General features: G+C 45.1%; 2 protein-coding genes and 1 non-coding gene across 4 annotated transcripts in view; 1 reads left to right on the top strand and 2 right to left on the bottom strand.

The window, feature by feature from the left end:
* The first annotated feature begins 1,396 nt into the window (after nt 1-1,396).
* On the top strand, nt 1,397-9,069 carry LOC135808860 (tRNA N(3)-methylcytidine methyltransferase METTL6-like). The gene is made up of 5 exons (XM_065322101.1): nt 1,397-1,803; nt 4,624-4,764; nt 5,998-6,168; nt 6,850-6,991; nt 7,675-9,069. The coding sequence occupies exons 1-5, from the start codon at nt 1,543-1,545 to the stop codon at nt 7,824-7,826; spliced, it is 867 nt and encodes a 288-aa protein (XP_065178173.1). The 5' UTR covers nt 1,397-1,542; the 3' UTR covers nt 7,827-9,069.
* LOC135808859 (mucin-5AC-like) overlaps nt 8,999-19,360 on the bottom strand; it is a 34,072-nt gene continuing 23,710 nt past the window's right edge. For both annotated transcript variants that reach the window (XM_065322099.1, XM_065322100.1), the window contains 7 exons: nt 18,816-18,856; nt 18,457-18,534; nt 17,591-17,654; nt 17,252-17,322; nt 13,595-13,643; nt 13,285-13,354; nt 8,999-9,528 (listed from right to left, as the gene is read on the bottom strand). In XM_065322099.1, the coding sequence (XP_065178171.1) occupies nt 9,441-9,528; nt 13,285-13,354; nt 13,595-13,643; nt 17,252-17,322; nt 17,591-17,654; nt 18,457-18,534; nt 18,816-18,856 (461 nt within the window). In that variant the 3' untranslated portion in view covers nt 8,999-9,440. The remainder of the gene's footprint in view (nt 9,529-13,284; nt 13,355-13,594; nt 13,644-17,251; nt 17,323-17,590; nt 17,655-18,456; nt 18,535-18,815; nt 18,857-19,360) is intronic.
* Trnav-cac (transfer RNA valine (anticodon CAC)) lies at nt 11,342-11,414 on the bottom strand. Its single transcript has one exon. It is a non-coding gene; the product is annotated as a tRNA-Val (tRNA).

Here is a 19,360-nt window from a genome sequence, read left to right as displayed (position 1 = left end):
CTGGTGGCGAAGGAAGCATAAACATGATTGTGTGTCTGTCTGTCAGACTCAGTACACATGGTACAGGGGGTGGGGAGTTGAGTGTGTGTGGGGGGGGGAGGCGTGTGTATGTGCACATGTGCTTGTACTTTTCTGTGTGTTTGTACAGTGTTTGTGTGTGTGTGTGTGCGCGCAGGCGTGCGTGTGCATTTTTGTGCACAATTCCGTTATGAAGTACAAATGATAGGTTTACCTTTTGTACACTCGCCAAGACTTCGGTTAGATTCACTGAGAACCTTTCTGGCCAACCTGGAGGCTGAGCCTTCCGTTTCCTAAACGGCTAAAGTCACCGCGTACTCAGTATACGAGTAGAAAAGTGTAGAAAATTTTAACAAGATCTACATAATAAATAACGACCTGCAACCATGTACAATGTAGATAGATAGGGAACACACATTGATTGTTTTTAAAAGAATCCAGGCAATATCATGAATCATGGAACGAGTGCGTAATAATGCTCTATGTTGCGTTTTGACGATGCTGAAGGAAGGGAGCCTTTGCGATTCACTCACAACACACGCACAGAAGTCCACTCGACTGCAATTTCAGTGCAATTTCTGCCACAAATTCATAAATCCACGAGTACGAGGAAGCTCAGCGGATCTCAACACGAACGTTCGCCCATCACCTGCAATGGAATATGGGCTGTATGATACGACCAGCGGCTAACACGGGAAGTGGCGTCATTTTCCACAAATCTCGTTTCATTCACAACCATTTGACTGCAATTCAGTGCAATTTCTGCCACAAATTCAACTCCACGAGTACGAGGAAACTCAGCGGATCTCAACACGAACGTTCGCCCATCACCTGCAATGGAATATGGGCTGTATGATACGACCAGCGGCTAACACGGGAAGTGGCGTCATTTTCCACAAATCTCATTTCGTTCACCCCAACTCAAATAAAATTGAAGTACAATTAGGGATTTATCTTGCATTTCCATCGCCTCAGAATAAATTAACTTCGATAAACTGAGAGAGAATGAGTGAGGCAGCTGGAAGAATTGAGGATGAAAATAGAGATCAGAAGACTCGACGGAGCAATCGTCTCCGTGCTCTAAGAGAAATCGGAGAATGTCCCAATTAGTATTTCAAGAAGACATCACAATTTTCGAAAATAATAATTTCCTTGCCTCGCAACACCGTTCCCTGGCAGCGTTCCCCGGCAGCGCGAGGCAAAGATGTTTTCTGGGAATGTGTGCCGTGTCCTCTCCCGGGCTTTTACGACTCCCTGCTTTTTACCCTGGAACTACTTTGATATCATGATGTAAATAAAAAATATTACATCATGCAAGATCGCGATTCGAATATCGATTATTTATAATCTACACAAAATAATTCAAACTCAATACTACAATATTAATAGTCAAAGTGAGTTGTAGTATGATTTTGTATTTTACTCTTGGTGCCTAGCGCCTGCACCTGGTACAGGTGTTTTCGTTTTCATGATGAGCTTGTAGACTGAGCTTGAATCTTCCACGATACAGTGTTCTTTGTGGACATGGCTGAGTGTGCAGACGCCTTATGTGAGTCACAGGTCGCACGTTGCGATGAGGATGATGAAGTAACATACCCTCGACAATTGACTGAGGAAGAACAAGTTGCCTTGGCAAAGGACACCCGTGTGGTATCTGATTTTCGGCGACAGAAGTTTGAACTGGAAGCCAAAAAGCACTGGGATTTGTTTTACAAGAGAAATCAGACGAAGTTCTTCAAGGACCGCCACTGGACGTCGCGTGAATTCAACGAGCTTGCGAAAGAGGTACTAGTAGTAGGTGAACATGACTTAGTTGTGATACAGCATTTTAATCAGCTTTGAGTGCGCCTCATTATGATTGATAGGACTATTATTGACTACTACTGTTCAATCACGTTTCACGCATGTAGCTTCAGCATAAGGCCTACGGCTACTAGTACAGTCAACTTCGCTTATAACGACACTCGGCGGGGCATCAAAAAAGTGTCCTTATTCGCGAAGTGTCGTTATACCCGAAGTCTCATTATATGTATTACAGTTAGATGGGACTTTGCTCTGGGCATGGAAATTCTGTCGTTATTCGCGAATTGTCGTTATATCCGCAGTCGTTATTAGCGAAGTTGACTGTAAATGTATTGGGTTAAATGCACCACCAACAGGTGGTCCGGTCAAATGAGATATTTGACCGGAAACGAACATCACTGTAAACGCCATTATTCTAATGAGCCGCAAATGTGACGATTTTCTAAAATTGACTCGTTTATGTGTAAAGATAACGATTCTCACTCATTCCCAACGCGTAGGAACAGGTCCGGCGGTTGCCGGACCAATGTTTCGCCAAAAAAAGAAAAAAAAGCAGCAAGCTCGTTTCAACCGTGCGGAGGGTCAAGTCCTACTTACGCAGTACACAGGTAGACTCTACAATCCGCCAGGAAGTACAGGACAATCACGTGACATGCGGGAAAGGCTCAATCACCTGATCTGATGCTCCTGAATGTCCACAAGAAACTGCTGGACGGCTAGTGCCTGAAGAGTACGGCACGGGAATTTGCGCGTGGAAGTGAGCATCTGCTCTCCCAATTCGGACAGTTTTAGGTGGAAATTTGTCAATTCAAATACATCTACTTGCTTCTGCATGCGCTTCAGGAGTATACTACTGTAGTATAACCTCAAGTCTTCCATGATACCACAGTATTTGTTCATATCAATCCTTTTACAAGTAAAATCGCCCCCTTCACTCAGTACAGTAAGATCGGGCGCCGAAGAACGCAGGGGCTCGAGCGCAGCCTAGGAAAGTTCTTAAATTTTTGATTCTAGCCAGACCGTTCTTATTCACACGCGCGCGGCGAGTCGAGTGACGTCATGACGTTTGTCATGTACATGTACATGTACATGTAGTGCAATGTAGTACAGGTGGACTCCCTCTAATTCGTTCATTGTACTTCTAAACTAGTGGGTGTCGTAAATGGTAATGAATGTACATGTAGCAGTTACTGTTTACACGTGTACATGACATGTACTCACCTCCCATACATGTACAATGTTCCAAATTTTAAAAGTGTTCTTAAATCTGATAATTCTAGCCTGGACTGTTCTTAAATTTTGCCGGTTTTCCAGCCTGGGTGTTCTTCGGCGAGGTGTTCTTCGGCGCCCGATCTTACTGTAGAGACAGAGTTGAGCGAGCTGTATTCCCGGTGCCGAAAGGCGGGCTCACAACCCCTGTATGGCAACTTCCCCATGCTAACCCTCAAGACGAAGTGAATACTGTAGTAGTCATACTGGGCGGAGTTAAAAATTCAAAAACCGCGACCTGCACGAGCTAAAAATCCGCCGGACCATTGGAAATCTGCTTCCTACGCCCCTGTCACTGGCAACAGTATAAGGGCCGGGTTCCACTGCGGCTCCGCTGCTCCGCGGCACTTGGCTGCATGCAGCGGAGCAGCGCGGTTCCACTGACACTCGCCATTCGCGATACCGCGGTCGTGCTTCACGCTTTTTGATGACGTTCTGCGCGCGAAATAATAAAAATCCTCGTCTTCTGGCCTACACAACAAAATAAAATTTGAACTTTAAAATTCTCGCGTACAAAACAATGAAAAGTACGGGAAACAGGTCGAGCCGCAGTCACTATGGTAATGACGTTTCAAGCCACGGATGACGAGCAGCGGAGCAGCAGAGCCGCAGTGGAACCCGGCCCTAAGTATCGATTTCTGTATAACGTTTTCTGTTTTAGCGGCAGATTTCTCCTCGTTAACTCGTTAGATTTAGCACTTCGTTATATATAAGGCTTTTGCAGTATTGTGAAGAAGAGGTTGGTGCAACTTCGGCGATAGTAGGCAGTATTGAAAAAAACCCCGCTTTGCACGAATTGGGTGGGTCAACTTTTTCCACACCGGAGCGGATGCTATGACCCTGACCATACATCATATCAGTTTTTGTTTGATGAAGTTTATTTGGCACGTGTGCACATGTACGGGAAAAGAGAGTCCATTGTTGAAAATGTGTCCACCACACAGATTGGTAGTGGCAAGAGTTTTAAAAATGAGCACGTGTGACATGTGGTTGAAGAAAAAAAACTCAAAATGGAAGCACTTTGCCCGACTCAAACTGAAGGTAACCTGTAGAGAGACTTGCCCATATCTGAGGCGTCCAGATAAAAGACGTTCGAGTATGGCATTGTGTTGGGCGTGTGCAGCAAAGGTTTCACCCTTTGAAAGGAAGCTCCTGAATGTTCAAGACTGTTGTTTCCGATTGTGTTCAATTTTTTGATTTGTCACTGGTTGAAATAGGCTGAAATACCCCTAGTTGGTGTTGCCTGGATTTTGCAGATTTCCGCAAGGCAGTTCAGGACTCCTCTATACTGTATAGATCCCCGTCTCAGCCTTGGTGTATGCCCGTGTACATGTATTGCTGAGCATTCTGCACAGGGCATCAGCACAGCATGATCATGAACGCGTGTAGCCAGCAACACACACAATGCTGCTGAGAAGTGGGAATTCTCCACCCGAACTATACAGTGCCTGGACCCGCTGGCAAGAATCCTGATGTCACTATCTGTTGGCTGTGCTTCTTGGCTGTCTATTGTTCTCAATGTTTCTGTTGCAGAACGATGGTGGCACAGGTAGAAGAGTTATCTTGGAAGTTGGCTGTGGTGTTGGAAATTTCTTCTACCCGCTTTTAGAGGACGGTCTAAACTTCTTTGTTCACGCGTGTGACTTATCGCCACGAGCCATCGAGTTTGTGAAGGTATGCTGTGAGTTGTCAGTTAGCGACTACCTTGTGCTGTTGTTGTTCTGGTCCTGTCTGTGCTGTTGTTGCTGATGGGTGATAGTGACATGTTTAGTGAGGAGAAGTATGACCGTGCTTACTGTCGCATTGCTGCTGGCGGCAGGTTTTCTTATCTCTTAATTTGCTGGCCAAAAATCCTATATACAGGATTTGAAAATGTGTGCCTTTTATGCCTTTGTTATTGGTCATCACGACCAATAATAACTGCATAATGGTTTTCATGGAAGTTGTAAATATGATTGAGGCATGAATGTTTACATTTTAGATTCATATGGCGATAATATTTCTGATGAATACCCATTTTCAGCAATAATTGGAAATTTGAGCATAATTGTTCAGCTGCTGTCATGAAAAGGACTGAAGCAGTGAATGTGCATAAGAACATTGCAGGTGTGGCACGGGGTGGTTTCATGACGACATATCGCACATGCCGTCATGAAACTACCAGTTTTAAGGATAAAACAAGGTCCAATAAAATCTCAAATCCTATATATAGGATTCGAAAAATAGGGCACAGGCCTTAGTAATATTGGGCAAGGACATGAGCCTGAGATGTTAGTGTTTGAAAAAATTATCTTATTCAACTGTCGATATCTACTAAGACCTAACAAGGAAAAATTGGTCACATACTTTTTGCTATTCTCATGCCACACCCATTTTGGGTTGAAAAATATGACCAAAATCCTATAATTAGGATTAAGCAAATTAAGAGATACCTTGTCGGGAATGTGCTTTCGTGCCTGCTGTTTGTAGCGCGAATGTTGACTGACACCTTGGGTCACACCAATGAGGTCTAATAGCCTGCGCCTTGTCTGCTGAGGCTGTGTTTTGTATACATGTGCTGGTATTGTTATGACTTGCAGCCTAGTGTTGCTTCGTGTCTAGTCCTGTGAAGTAACTTAGTTTAAGTGCTGTGAGTTCTCACAAAGAAAACCACCTGTTAGGGGAATTGAGTTTTGGTGAGGTCTTGCTGGTTGTCGGCAGGTTGCTAAAATGTCGGGAATGTGAGAAACTTATCGAACTCGCCGAGGAGAATTTCACCCTACAAAACTCAGAGGAGTGTCAGCTTGTTATTCACTTCTGTTGCAGCAGGGTTTCTATGAGTTTGTTCCATTGCTCTTGTTTCGGAGTGTTGCGGTTTTTTTAGGGTATGAGTCGGAATCTTTTCTGTGACAAACTTTCTTGTTGCAGGAGCATTCCCTGTATTCACCGGAGAACATCAATGCGTTTCCATGTGATGTCACTAAGGAAGAGCTATCAGCGCATGTGGCGGAGAACAGTGTCGATATCGCAACCTTGATCTTCGTCTTGTCGGCCATGGAGCTCGATAGCATGGTCATTGCTTTGAAGAAGATCCTGCAGGTTAGCCTTAACTCGTGTTTGTTTGTATGCATGTCTGTGATGCTTCTATTGTACGGTTTTCTCGTGCTGTAATGAATCAATGAATTTGTTCCACCGCCACCACATGTGCTCTCTGGTCGACTTCATGGTGGTGGAGGTAGAACATATTCATTGATGAACAGGCCGCAAGATGCTGCTTACCCTAGTGTTAACAAGAGTACATTATAATGAATCATTGGTCTTGTCTTTGGGTTGTGTTGAGGAGCTGTCGTGTGACTTGCATGGGGACGACACTAGCAATTGATGTGTTCAGTGTTCGTGGCTGCTGCAAGCCTTTTGTGTAGCAAGTTGATGGCTGTGCACTGACCTCGTGTGCTGTTCTCACCTCCAGTGTACTGGAATTATGGAGAGTGTTATAGATTAGTAGCAGTGGGTGGATTTCTGATTCACGTCCCGATGAAAAGGGTGCAAGTAATGATTGTAGTCTACTTGTACGTAGACTGCTATTGACACGTACAGAGAAGGGGAACTATTGAGCGCTCTGCAGTCTCAACACACTGGGTGCATCCTCTGGAGAAGGGAAACAAAAACTGTATTGCTGTGACTCAAGAGATTCTGCACCATCTCGAGCTGCCGCAACTCGCTCTAAGTGTAGACTGCAATTGGTGTTGTGATGTGTTGTGCTGTGTTGTGCTGTGTTAGGTGCTAAAGCCTGGTGGTCTGTGTCTTCTGCGTGACTACGGTCTGTATGACCATGCCATGTTGCGCTTTGCCCCTGGTCACAAGCTGGAAGAGAACTTTTACGTTCGCCAGGACGGCACACGGGCATACTATTTCTCTTTAGGTAAGAGTCGTGCTGTGTTGGCTATTATACTTTTGGTGGTACTTTGCTGTGGGAGTAGATTTAAGTTCGTTTAGGGTTTGAGTTATCTTTGTCCTTTTGTTGGATACGGTATACAACAGAATAGTGCAGTCCACTAGCCTTACAGTGGGTGTGATGTACATGTATCACAATCCACATCTCTCTGTTATAAACACACCAGTGCATGCCTGCTACTACCCAGGCTTCTCTTAGCATAGGCAAAGTGCTTGTCTGATGCTCATCCTATCATGAAACTCAAGAGTTGCAAATAGAGCTACCCTTCTTTTACCATGTGATACAGTACGTAGTTTACTGTTGCTAGCTTGATGTGCTCATGGTTGTACGAGTGCCCATGCCCAGTCTCTCTCTCTCTCTCTCTCTCTCTCTCTCTCTCTCTCTCTCTCTCTCTCTCTCTCTCTCTCTCTCTTCTCTTGCCTCCATTTTGCTGCTTGGTTTCCGAGCATCAATTTCTTTGTGAACGGTGTGTGTGTGTGTGTGATGTTCCTCTCCATGATTTTGATGTGTCCACCTGTACATTGCACATGTACTACAAGTAGTACTGTACTGCGCATATTTCCGTATTCTGCCATGCGTTGGGTATTTGGATTGATCTTGATGATGATGCTTGTTGGCTATCTGTGCTGGGCTACTATTCTCTACTACAGAAAAACTGGCGTCGCTGTTCATCTGTGCTGGCTTCGAAGTCGTCAGCAATGAATATGTCTATCGGGAAACAGTAAACCGTAAGGAAGGACTCTGTGTACCTCGGATCTTTGTTCAGGCAAAGTTCATGCGACCGTTGGCGGTGGCCGAGTGAGAAGAAAAAGCAACTGGCTAGCGAGAATGAATGATCAAGTAACGTTCCAACGCATAAGCCGGCATAGCAGCAGCAGCAGCAGAAGCAACGAGTGCAGTATCGAGTCCGTGGTATCACTATGTGGCTGTAGAGTGCCACCAGCACCGTGACTACTATACAGTACAAAGCGTGTGCAGTGAGAAGGCAAGGGAATCTGTGTCCCGTTGTACATTCAGTCCATGCTGGGAGTAAGTGGTGGTGGCCGCCTGCAGATGAGCTACGCCTGCAAGGTCCTCACCTAACTGCAGATCAGTGCTCTGTTTACATGGATACCTGGGCATGTTCTCAGGTACATGCCAAGTACAACGCAGCAAGTGCATTGCTGTGCGCGGAAGGGACATGCTGCAGGCATCACCGCTTTCCACGGCCCGACAACTTTTAAATTGTGGCTATGGCATAATCAAATTCAAAGTCACAAGGCAGTCCTGTTCCTTGCCTAGTTGCTCGGCGCTGTGTTCCGTTATACACCATCGGTGTTCCATCCGGGCCTTTCTATCAACTGAATTGAACCCATGCCTGCTGGTATGGCAACAGGGTTATGATTAAAGTAATATGTAGGTTCTTGATGTGTGTTTGCTATAGCATCTTTGTGTGCGTACCAAGGATTCGTAAAATTTTATGACTCCCTAGTATGTACATACCGGTATAATTATGTGACATGTTCACTATCCTACTTCAAAGTACTTCAAACTGCATCGCAAACCCATGTTTCTGAGATACGAGATTAGCTTTTTTAGGATTTTTGCCATACATCTTTGTTGGTAGTGGTACTGTGGGAAGCTGGGAGAATGTATTTTACTACTCTTGCTACTACGGAAAGCTTCCGAATGTAAGCATTCATTTTATTTTATTTTACATGCAGATATACCAACTGTACATGTTCTACTTCGTAACATGTGCCCTTTCTCATACCGTAAAAGCCCGTGTATAGGCCCTGGGTGTATAGAATAGCAGTCTCGATTTCCTGGGCGTATACTTGGAATAGGGTATCACATGTACTGGTGTTTCCGGCATACATGGGCATATGCGTATTTTGAAACAAAAGTAATTTTGAGTGGGCGTATTACTTTTAGATTTAGCTTTTTCAAGAATCATGATGGATGATGAACGTATCATCTGCTCTACCCATCATATAACACACATCTTACATCACTTTTATTTTTGCCTGCGTTTGCAAAACCACAAGGCAAATTCAATGGTGTGATGTCCTAAGGTGCTTATTGAGCTTCTTATAGTGAAAAAATATTTTCTTACGGCAAAAACAGATGGCTACTTGCCCAACCGAGGACTAAATGAGTCAGAATCGGTTCTACCTAGATAATGGAAAAGCTAACGGACCATATCAGGTGAGAACAAAAGAATGACCTACATGACAGTGTACAACTAAACACACAGATGGCACAGCATTCGTAAACAGTAAAAAAATAGCAGTACAGATGAGGGATAAGGATACAAATATTGGTCAAAAATGATTGGATTAGTGGAGTTTCCATGGAACAGTAAAGTTTTCAGTTCCAGGCTCTTGCAGAAGTCCCCCTGTAGCACGTAAATTTGAATGAGCAAAATTAATAGTTTTTAGCTGTCATAGATATCCGCCAATACATCTGTACCTCCGTCGATCTCAGCATTGATGCAAGGAGCAAAGTCTGCCATTGGAAGTAGCCTGCGGATGAACACAAGTGAGGATGAGAAAAATTAGCGCCAGTACCTGCTGGATTACCAAATACTAGTAGCGTGCTGACTGACCAATGAAATACAGAATCAACAACCTTGGGTGCAGGGTCGCGATGTTTGCTGCAACCATTGTAGCAATTGTTTCTTTCAGGATTAATAATTCTACTGGCCAGAACTGCAGTAACTTGAGCACTGCATTACCCTGTATGTAACTGAAGATGCAGCCCTCATTCTGAGAACATGGGCAGTATAGCAAGGAGTAACAATCGATTTCTACACCAGGGCTGTACAACACCATGCTGTTGGTTTATTGTGATACAGTCAAACCTCAGTACAGCATACCCTGGATATAACTTGCTGTAATATAGCAGTGGCTGGTATAGTATAATTCAGGGTCGTCAGAGCTAGTACTTTATATCATAATTATAATAATTATAAAGTACTAGCTCTGACGACCATGAATTTTACTATACCGGCCATTTATTTGACTTCGGGATACGCAGTACCTCGGCTACAAAGTACAAATTGTCCGACCCTTATACTGAAGCTTCCCTTTGAGAAACTTGCTTTTTCTCCCGATTGAACCCAAACCAGAGTCGCAGCACCTCCTTGGATAGCAGGAACCTCATCACGTGTTGGTCTCGCTCCTAGTCAGCTTGTTCCAGTTACCCCAATGCTGTCTCTATGGATTGCAGATTTTCCACAGGATCTACTAGTAACACAATCTAGCAATGCCTGCAGAGCTCAGGAAGTCCAGCAGGAGGTTGCAGAAAAACTAGGGAGAGGTCTTTGGTGTGGGATTGCGGAGATTCCAATCGTTTGCATATCGAGGCAATGCTAGATCATAACCAGGAGTAGTAAAACATGTTACTACTCCCTAGATATTACCATTGCACACATACATCATTGACCCTGGTTGGGAATGGCGTGAGCACACTCATGGCCACAGGCAAACTGTAAGTTTCCATCCCACAAATGAGACACACTTGATTTCAGGTATTAGGGAGGTTCCGGAGTACGACTTTTCGTGCCAAAATCCGTAGAGGCGCTACGGATTTTTATACGTCGTTTTCGAGCAGTGAAATGTTCCGGAGTACGGAACTTATGTGTTTGCCGTCATTGCCTAGGTTACGATCGCAAACACGTCACCTTCCCGCGCTATGCCTTTTTATTTTGAAAATTTGTACTGAAATCAAAACTTCCCGCGGAAAATCGATGTTTCTCGTACCAAATTTGTACGCGAAAAATCTTTCTGCACCCGATGACGCGAAATCTCCATACGAAACATGGTTCGTGTGAAAGCCAGTCCACACGGATTCTCCGTGCTGAAAAATCGTATGGAGCATGCCTGGAAAAAATCCGTAGTACCCATACGGATTTTGGCACGGAAAATCGTACCTCGGAACCTCTCTATTGTGTCGCTTGCTACCTGCTACCTGTAAATCTACAAATTTTCGCCGGTCTCCAAAAAACACTTTTCGCCGCCACTAAACTTTCGCCGTGGGCGTGAAAGAGTCCGAAAAAGTGATCGATGTTTCGTGTGCACATGTACTAGAGGTACATGTATAGTAGTACAAAGGTCTGCATAGTTTGTACACCACTGTCTTCTGTACGAAGTGTTTTACAGAGAGTCCGGCGGCATATGATTTGGTTCTGGTGACAAATTTTGGCCGGCGATTAATTTTGGCCGATTGACATCGACCGGCGAAATCAGCAAAATTAAATCGCCAGCGAAAATTAGTTGATTTACAGTAGCCCACACAACCTTTCCTCCAAAAGCACGGGTGAGTGGGTAAAAAAAATGTTTCTGCTCGGGTTCGAACCGAGGACCTTGTGCGTGTGAAGCACACGTGATAACCACTACACTACAGAAACGGTCATGCTTGGCGTTCCTCACAGAGGGCATGTGAGAAATAGGGCAGGGTCAGCTGTGCACTACACAATGCAAGGTAGGCAAAGCCCGATTTTGCAGCAAAATTTTGCTGGGTCATAGTCGATATTTTGCTTTCATTTTGCCAGGCCACATTTTGCTCCCTTATTGCTCCAATGCGAGGCCAAATTTGTGTCATGGACAAGGCGGAGAGCCCGAACGTGCGCATTTGAAAAAACCACAAAACAATATTGTTGAAAGACCAGCAGCTGGCTCACCAAATTCAGCAGACAGTCGTTCAGCAAAGAAGCACTTCCCCAGGACAGTCGCAGTGCAATCCACATGGCTACGCTTGCAGCAGGACTGAGTCAGTGTCTGACTCATCGTGTAAATATGTGCTGCTGCATTGTCATCGTGTTTGTACAGACGGCTGCTCGAAACGAACAGAATGTGTGTGGCGGGAGAGGAGACAGCAACAGCACCAGCAACAGCGTGTCTCTTGGTGTCTTTCGGTGTTGAAGTGAGTGATGTGCATCGTGTTCTCTCATTCCGACAAGAAGCGTAGATGCGTTCGTACATTGAGAAGAACACTGATCTCAGAAGGATGGCTACATTTGGAGATTTATCTGAATCCGACGATTCAGTTCTTCTACACCTCATGTTTGAAGGAGATAAGTCCTTCTTTAGAATGACACATTATGTCAGCGAGGAGACGGCCGAGTGTATCCAACAGTGTTTCGAGAACAGTGGAGCAGAGAGTGTACATGTGACCGAGTTCATCAAGACCGCTGCCCTGATGAATGTTATTTACAGGTGGTCTCTTTGGACAAAGAGACCACCTGTACACAGGGATCACATTTGTAAGGTCCCTTGAGTGGACACCCTACAGTCCATTCATCGGAAACTGGCCCGCTGGCTTTTGAAAGTCGGATTTGGGCCGAATTGAGGATCAAAAACCCACTTTAAATCTCAAAAATCTGGGTTTTGGATCTGCTTCTCCATACATTTTGCCATGGCATTAGTCATAGCCCAAATTTGCTAGCAATTCTTTGAGCAAAATATCGGATGCGCAAGTTTCCGGCAAGTTTTGAGCAAAATATCGAGTTTTGGTGGGCTTTTCGAAAAATCCAAGGCTTCTTAGGGACTTCCTCAACACAATCAGTCACCAAGGTTGAAAATAAGCACAAAAGTTGTAGAAAACAGACTCGTGGCTACATTTCAGTGGAAAGTTGAGCAGCAGCAGGAGCTCAATCAAACATATCGTCGTCATCAGCGACAATTATCGTTGAGTTTTCCCTAAAACTCATTTCATCTCGAGCAAAACCAAAGCAAAATATCGACGGAGAAAGGAAATGCCAAGCAGAATATCGAAACATTTGTGGCAAAATTGTGCGGCAAAATATCGATGTAGGCCGAGCAAATTTGGGCCATGACTACATGGCATACCTGTCCTAATTTTTTAAAACCTGGCTGAATTTCTATTTCCCTGTTCTTGGACTTTTCTGGCCTCAAATGTGGCAAGAAGTAATTGCATGGGTCACACAATGCAGGAGGTACTGTTGTTTTCACGTTATCTACAACTATGTGAGAGAGACACCAAAAAGTTAGGGTGCCAGTTTCCAATGAATGGACTGTAGACAGGTTTCACCATACTGCACTATCCCGATTATAAGCCACACTCTATTTTCAGGTCTCTGCCAAATTTCTTTTAAAAGAACTCTCCAACTCCAATGCAGCATTTTGCTTGCATTTGTAAACACTTCCATTCCACGTCCCACGAACAGGCTCTCAGCTGCACCATCTCTGCCACCCTGTTCTTAAAAGTATATTCTCTTGAGTAGTAAAATCATAACTCCTAGAATCATGCGTCCTTACCGATAAGAAGCTAGGCTGTCTAAAACCCACTGAGCAGACAGGATAGTGGTGTAACCAAAGTCACTGGGAACTGCAGAGAACACCAACGAGAGCACATAAGATCAGGATGAGAATAGAGGAGGCTAACACGCATGTGTACACATCAGTGTTGAACAGGGTTGAAAATTCTTTACATTGGTATAAAACACGAGAAGACAATGTTGATAGTGTCTGCAGAGTATGGATACTAGTATGTGCCAATGCACATCCACAGACCATCGTGAGAATAAAGATCGGAAACAACAAAAACAAGTATAAGAACAAGACTCACCATCCGGGTCACCAGCATCGGGATCAAAGAGAACAAGGAGTGTCTTTTCCTACGAAAGCGGACACAGTGAAACGGAAATAGAGGTTAGCAAAATGTGGGCACTGAAATTAGCGTGGACAAACGCACTGGAATAGTTCAATCAGTTATCACGTGTCCTGGTGTACACTAGTAGCTATAGCCATTTTCCTTCACATACACATACACGTACACGTGGACAGTGCATCAAATAGAATTCAACGCCACTACTAACCAGGTTGAACACCCGAGGGATGCTGTATGGAGAAATGCAAACAACCATGCCTGCCTATACTGTGTTGAAGTATATTCTAACATACTGTATGACCTGTAATTTTCGGTGGAGTGAAATTTCGGTATCAGGGCCCTGCCAGGTTTCAGGTGTTATGTAGAATTAGGTGACCGGCATTCCCTTCACGTACAGTGCATACTCTGGTGCCTTTTAGATTAAATCTAAATTTAGGTGCCTGGTTTCTTTTCTAATTGTCCGCAAACTCCAACGCAGCCACGTACACATTTAAAATTCACTTCTCAACTCCAGAAACGGTCTCTTCACTGCGATTCAAACCAAAATTAAAATTAACCCTTTCAGTGCCAAGGACGAGATAACTCGTCCTACAGACCCCCACGCGATTGGCCAAGGACGAGATATCTCGTCCTCGTAGTGCGCACGTTATATTCCAGTGCATAGACCAGTGTACAAACTATCGTAACTCTGTGAAACATAAACGCATCGCGACAATCAATACACCGTTAGAAAGGTCTTGAGCTCATCTTTCTGCGAATATAACGTTCGTCGCGATGGGATAAAGAATCACTGAGCGGCGACAGGATGAACACCAAAATCACGGGCCGGAGCGAACACAAATTTTTTTGTTCATGACTTCGCAGTTTTTTGGAGCGTGCTAGGGGATTTCCCTTTGCCACGACGCATGCGTGATGGACATCAAATGAAGCGCTTGGATCTCAGCTTTGCAGCGCAGTTCGAATCGTGAAAATCGGTTGAATTATTTGGGCAAGATGCCGAGCAAGAACGTGAGATTGAGTTGTTGTGCCGTTCCGAGGCACGGTGGAGTAGTTCGGAGAGGAGGTGGAAGTGGCCCTGGTGTGTCTGTGGTGCTGAGATTTACCATGATGGATTCGCTTGGTCCTGATCTTTCCAACGAGCCCAGGATGATGAAAATCCATCATGGTGGAGTGAAATGAGAATAAATTCCATTCAGAGCTGTGCGCGCAAACTACACCAAGAGAGTCAGTGCACTGGACAGCCGGCCGATTGGAGAAAAGGGGCCCGGCATGGAAAGGGTTAAAATTAACATTTAATACAACGCATGTAATAATTTAGACCCTATCTAGCGCGAACTTGTTGAAATTGTTTGTGAATTTAGATCAGTAGTTCTCGTTTGTGGTTGCATGGTTACTTTCTAGTGGTGAATTTATCTCATCTGTTGTCACCTGATATCGTTGATTGATGTAATGTTTCTTTCAGCTCTCATTTAATGCATTAATTTTAATTTTTTAAGTTCGGTTTGAATCGCAGTGGAGAGACCGTTTTCTGGAGTTGAGAAGTGAAGTTTAAATGTGCCTGGTTTCTCTACCGAAATTACCAAAAGTAAAGTTACACCGAAAAATAATGTGTTATACAGTCCAATACAGTACGGATCGGCTATTGCGCTGGTGTTTGATTTTCGTGAAGACATCACTATAGGCGATATCAAGAGTACATAACCCCCCAGAGTGTGCAACGCCTGATCCAGCTCTGCATAAGGTCTTGGTCGAGCAAAATCGGATCTTCTGATGCCATGCGTACACTCCACACCAGCGCAAGGCCGGTCTCGAGGCAGGGCACCATTGTTTTTGATCTGAGAGTACCCGCGACTCCCCGGGGTTTCCCTCAGATGTGTACGGTATTATGACGTAAAGCTCCGATTACGCTCGACCAAGACCCTATACAGAGCTGGATCAGGCGTTGCACACTCTGGGGGGTTATGTACTCTTGGCGATACGAGAGAGCTTGGAAGCTCAGGGCCCTACGCTATGCTTTGTTACTTAGCTCATCGTGCATGTTGTGGGAACTGATGGAAATGTTTCCTGGGAAGGCGCTGACTCTGCCGAGCACGCGCGTTCTGGAGTCGACGGGATCACTCTGCCGACGTTTCCTGTGACCGGCGCTGACTCGCCCGTTCACGCCTATTTTGGAGACAACGGGATCTCTCTTCCAAAGTATGTTTTTGCTGACGCATCCTATCACCTATTCGGCAACTAACATCCATTCTAATTTCATTTCCTCCTCGTCTCCCTATTTCTTTCCAGAAAGTCTCTCTATACATCAGGGAGTCATACTGTATTGGCAGCTACCCTAACGGGTCACGCCGCCCACCACCCAAGCATGTGTATGATGAGGGACAGTGGCAACAGAAACAAAAAAACAGCAAGCAGGGAGAGAAAGCAAGAGAAAGACGGCGATAGTAGTACATCTGGTGTGCGACGTATAGAAAAGAGAGATGACAAGAGATGCGCACAAAATAGGAAACAATAATTATTTTTGCAGTTCCGAAACAATCAACCAGGTGATGGAGTGTGGGCACCCGAAGTCGCACCTGGACTCCACTGGAAGAACATCCCACGCAGGGATATCAGCGATAGGCCAAGCGTTGAAAAACAGCCATGAGGACACATCGTCTAGAAGTCCACCGCGCTCGAACTGAAATTGCAGGTTCAAACAATTTCCCACGCGGCGTCAGGCAGCGTAACTCTTCTCCCTGCATCACCATCCATCTCCAGCAACCGTCTCCACTCACAGCTCATGCCTCTGCCACCACTATACTCCTCCGAGCTTCGCAGTTTGAAACCATTCGGGGGTCAGCTACACCACCGCGAATGGAGAGACGAGGACGTCAACGGTCGTGACTGAAAAGACACTGCCTTGGCGACCGCGTCGCGGAACCCTCGCCCCAGCAAATTCAGAAATACGCCAGGGGCAACTCTGGTGGGCCCAGAGCCACCCCCTTGGCAAGACTAGTAAGAGGAACGACTGAAAACTCAGATAAAACGGAGCTACAAAAAGTGCAACCGTCCCCTTCAAGCACAGTTGCAACACACAGGGAGTCGTATACATGTACATTGTACATAATATTGTGGCCAGCTGTTTGTAGCCAGCTGTGTTTGATGGTACGGTACGGTACGGGACAGATACGGGAGCCAGCAAATGGCCAGCTATGCGATACGGTACGGGACAGATACGGGATAGCGCCAGGCGTGACACAAACAAACAAACAAACAAACAAACAAACACCAAATTAAAGCTGTGTGGACCCTGGCTAGCGCCAGACGTTACTGAAGTAACGTCTTCTGCATAGCTACGGGAATAATTATTATTACTACAGGCGATATGCATACTTAGGTATGCCTGACACATGCGTGTATGGTGTCATTCGAATCAGTGCAGCGTACTGCCTAGCGGCATTCATTCATAATTCCTTCATATTCATTTTATCCAACGGATTTTCTAAAAGTAAAGAGATAATTACCAGGGGAGTTTCCGGGAATGGTGGATACGAGAAAAGAAAGTGAAAAGGGACGTATTAAAGTCGGTCAAATAACATGAACAAAGCGAAGGGTATGATGATATTGTCACCATACCTTTGGACAAGCTGTACGAGCTGACTCAAGGATAAGTGCGCCTCCAATCTGAAGAATCTGAGCGAGGATGTCTATGGCAAATACAAGCACAACACACACCCACACACACACCCACACCCACACCCACACACAAATGTACTCACTGCTGGGAACTGGTCACATGGTCTCCCCATGAGAGGAGAGATAATGAGATGTAGCTAGATGGAGTCTTTGGAAGATGGCTCAGTTGGTAATTGAACCACCCAATCCACATTCCCATAACCCTATTGGATGTCAGGGAAGTAGACAGCATTGCAACTTTCAAATGAGCGGGATATTGTGTTTGATAAAGTCGCCTACCTTTGCCGATGACGTAGAACTGTCCGGAAAGGAAGATGGCAAACTCATGGAAGAGAGGTGGCTCCTGCAAACAATCAGGAACAAGAAGCAAACAAAAGGGAGATCAGGGTTGAGGCAATGACAGTTGTCAAGTGAAACAACAGCGAATGCTGTCGAAACCAGTAACTTTACCACTCCACAGTGAGCTCTCGGCCGACACACTCCACTTGCACATCACCACCATAGCGAGGACAATCCCATCAAGATATTGATATCAAAGACCCTCCAGACAGCTGGCCTGCTCCAACAGACCTCATCAGTGGCGGCAGAAGATAATGAATGACAGTTTGAGTTGAATGATGTTATAGGAAAAAAACTGGCGTTATTGCTCACTTCTGACGTAGAAATGTGGCATGATGCCCTAAGAAATTGAGGTGCTTTTAGGTGAAAACGCAAGAGTGGTTTGGTGGGATAAGGCATGCAGTGCTAGAAATGATGCGGAAAAAACACTCAATAGACAGTAACTGTAAGAGGTACTTTCTAGCTATTAATTTACGCCATGTCCCAGCAAACCGCTATTGCGTTCTTAGTAACGTCTCACTTCTGTTAGAACTGTTATCACCTTTAGCACCTCAGTTTCTTAGGGCATCCCACACTTCTACTTAGAAAGTGTGCATCTGCAGTTGTTTTGCCCCATATTCATTAAAAAGGAGTGTCGAGAGATTGATGCTTTTTTAAAGTGTACTGATGCCAGTGATGTGACAAAGTCAGGCAAACGGAAACTGGGCAATGCAGCAATCCCAGAGGTCCATGAGGCATTCGCTGCACTGCCCCCTTTCGCCTAGACGTATATCTATAGAGTGACAATGTCACGCACAGACACTTACGTCAAAGCGCCGAGAGAAGCGAGCCTTACGTGGCGCCCCCATGAACCCCTGACGATCACCAATCACTTCATGGAGCTCCTAGGCGAGAAAACAACAGCAGCAGCAATGTACATGTATTATTTATGTGATGTGTACTGGACAGATACTAGGAGCCATACCAATCTAATCTAGTGCGAACCATCGATCCCACTTGTCAATGAATCAAGATATAGTTCCAGTTGACTTCAGAGCTACAACAAAACAATTCTTGTCACTCTGACAGGAAGCTCAAATATAACAGCAAACAGTTGTTCTGTTATGCGAAAGGCCACACAGCACGGACACACGCGTGAGCATGCACACATACGCACTGTACAAACCTCATTGACAAGCTTTCCAGCATTGTAGCATTCTTCCAACCCTGGTATGGAAATCAGCAGCAGAGAAAGAGATATGCAGATGATGGTTACAACTTACAATTATCCCAACGAACAAACTGAGAAACCAGTCCTGATCATAGGCAAACCCAGGAACAGTAAGGGGGTCTTTGCATAAGGAAGCATTGTGATGAAGCTATGCAAAAGACGTGTGACGTCACAAAGTGACGTGGGGCGCCTGGCATAGCCAGGGTCCACAAGCCTTCAAGTACTCTGTGTGTCCGTGTGTGCGTGCCCGTGTGTGTGTGTGTGTGTGTGTGTCCTGTAGGGCCGGTGTACACTGCCACGTGACCAAGGCAAGTGCTCACATGGAGTGTACAGACAACAGAGCTGCCAGCTCAGGGCCCTCGTGTGCTTATTCTTTAGAATCTTTACCTTGGTCATCTTACCCTATGTCCGCATATTTAAAGCCATGGCTTCAAACTTCCAGCCCAGCAGAAAGGGTGAACAAGTGGATTAAGATTGAAATCATTGTGGACTTTGATGGC

The sequence above is a fragment of the Sycon ciliatum genome, chromosome 2 (genome assembly GCF_964019385.1).
Source record: "Sycon ciliatum chromosome 2, ocSycCili1.1, whole genome shotgun sequence".
Taxonomy (NCBI): domain Eukaryota; kingdom Metazoa; phylum Porifera; class Calcarea; order Leucosolenida; family Sycettidae; genus Sycon; species Sycon ciliatum.
Note: the sequence above shows the minus strand (reverse complement) of the source record. Positions and strands in the feature narration are given on the sequence as shown.

Excerpts from the sequence above, each read along its gene's own strand:
- LOC135808860 (XM_065322101.1), top strand. The coding sequence starts at position 1,543 with ATGGCTGAGTGTGCAGACGCCTTATGTGAGTCACAGGTCGCACGTTGC. Across the intron at positions 1,804-4,623 it reads TCAACGAGCTTGCGAAAGAG|AACGATGGTGGCACAGGTAG; the intron begins GTACTAGTAGTA and ends TTTCTGTTGCAG. Across the intron at positions 6,169-6,849 it reads CTTTGAAGAAGATCCTGCAG|GTGCTAAAGCCTGGTGGTCT; the intron begins GTTAGCCTTAAC and ends GTGCTGTGTTAG.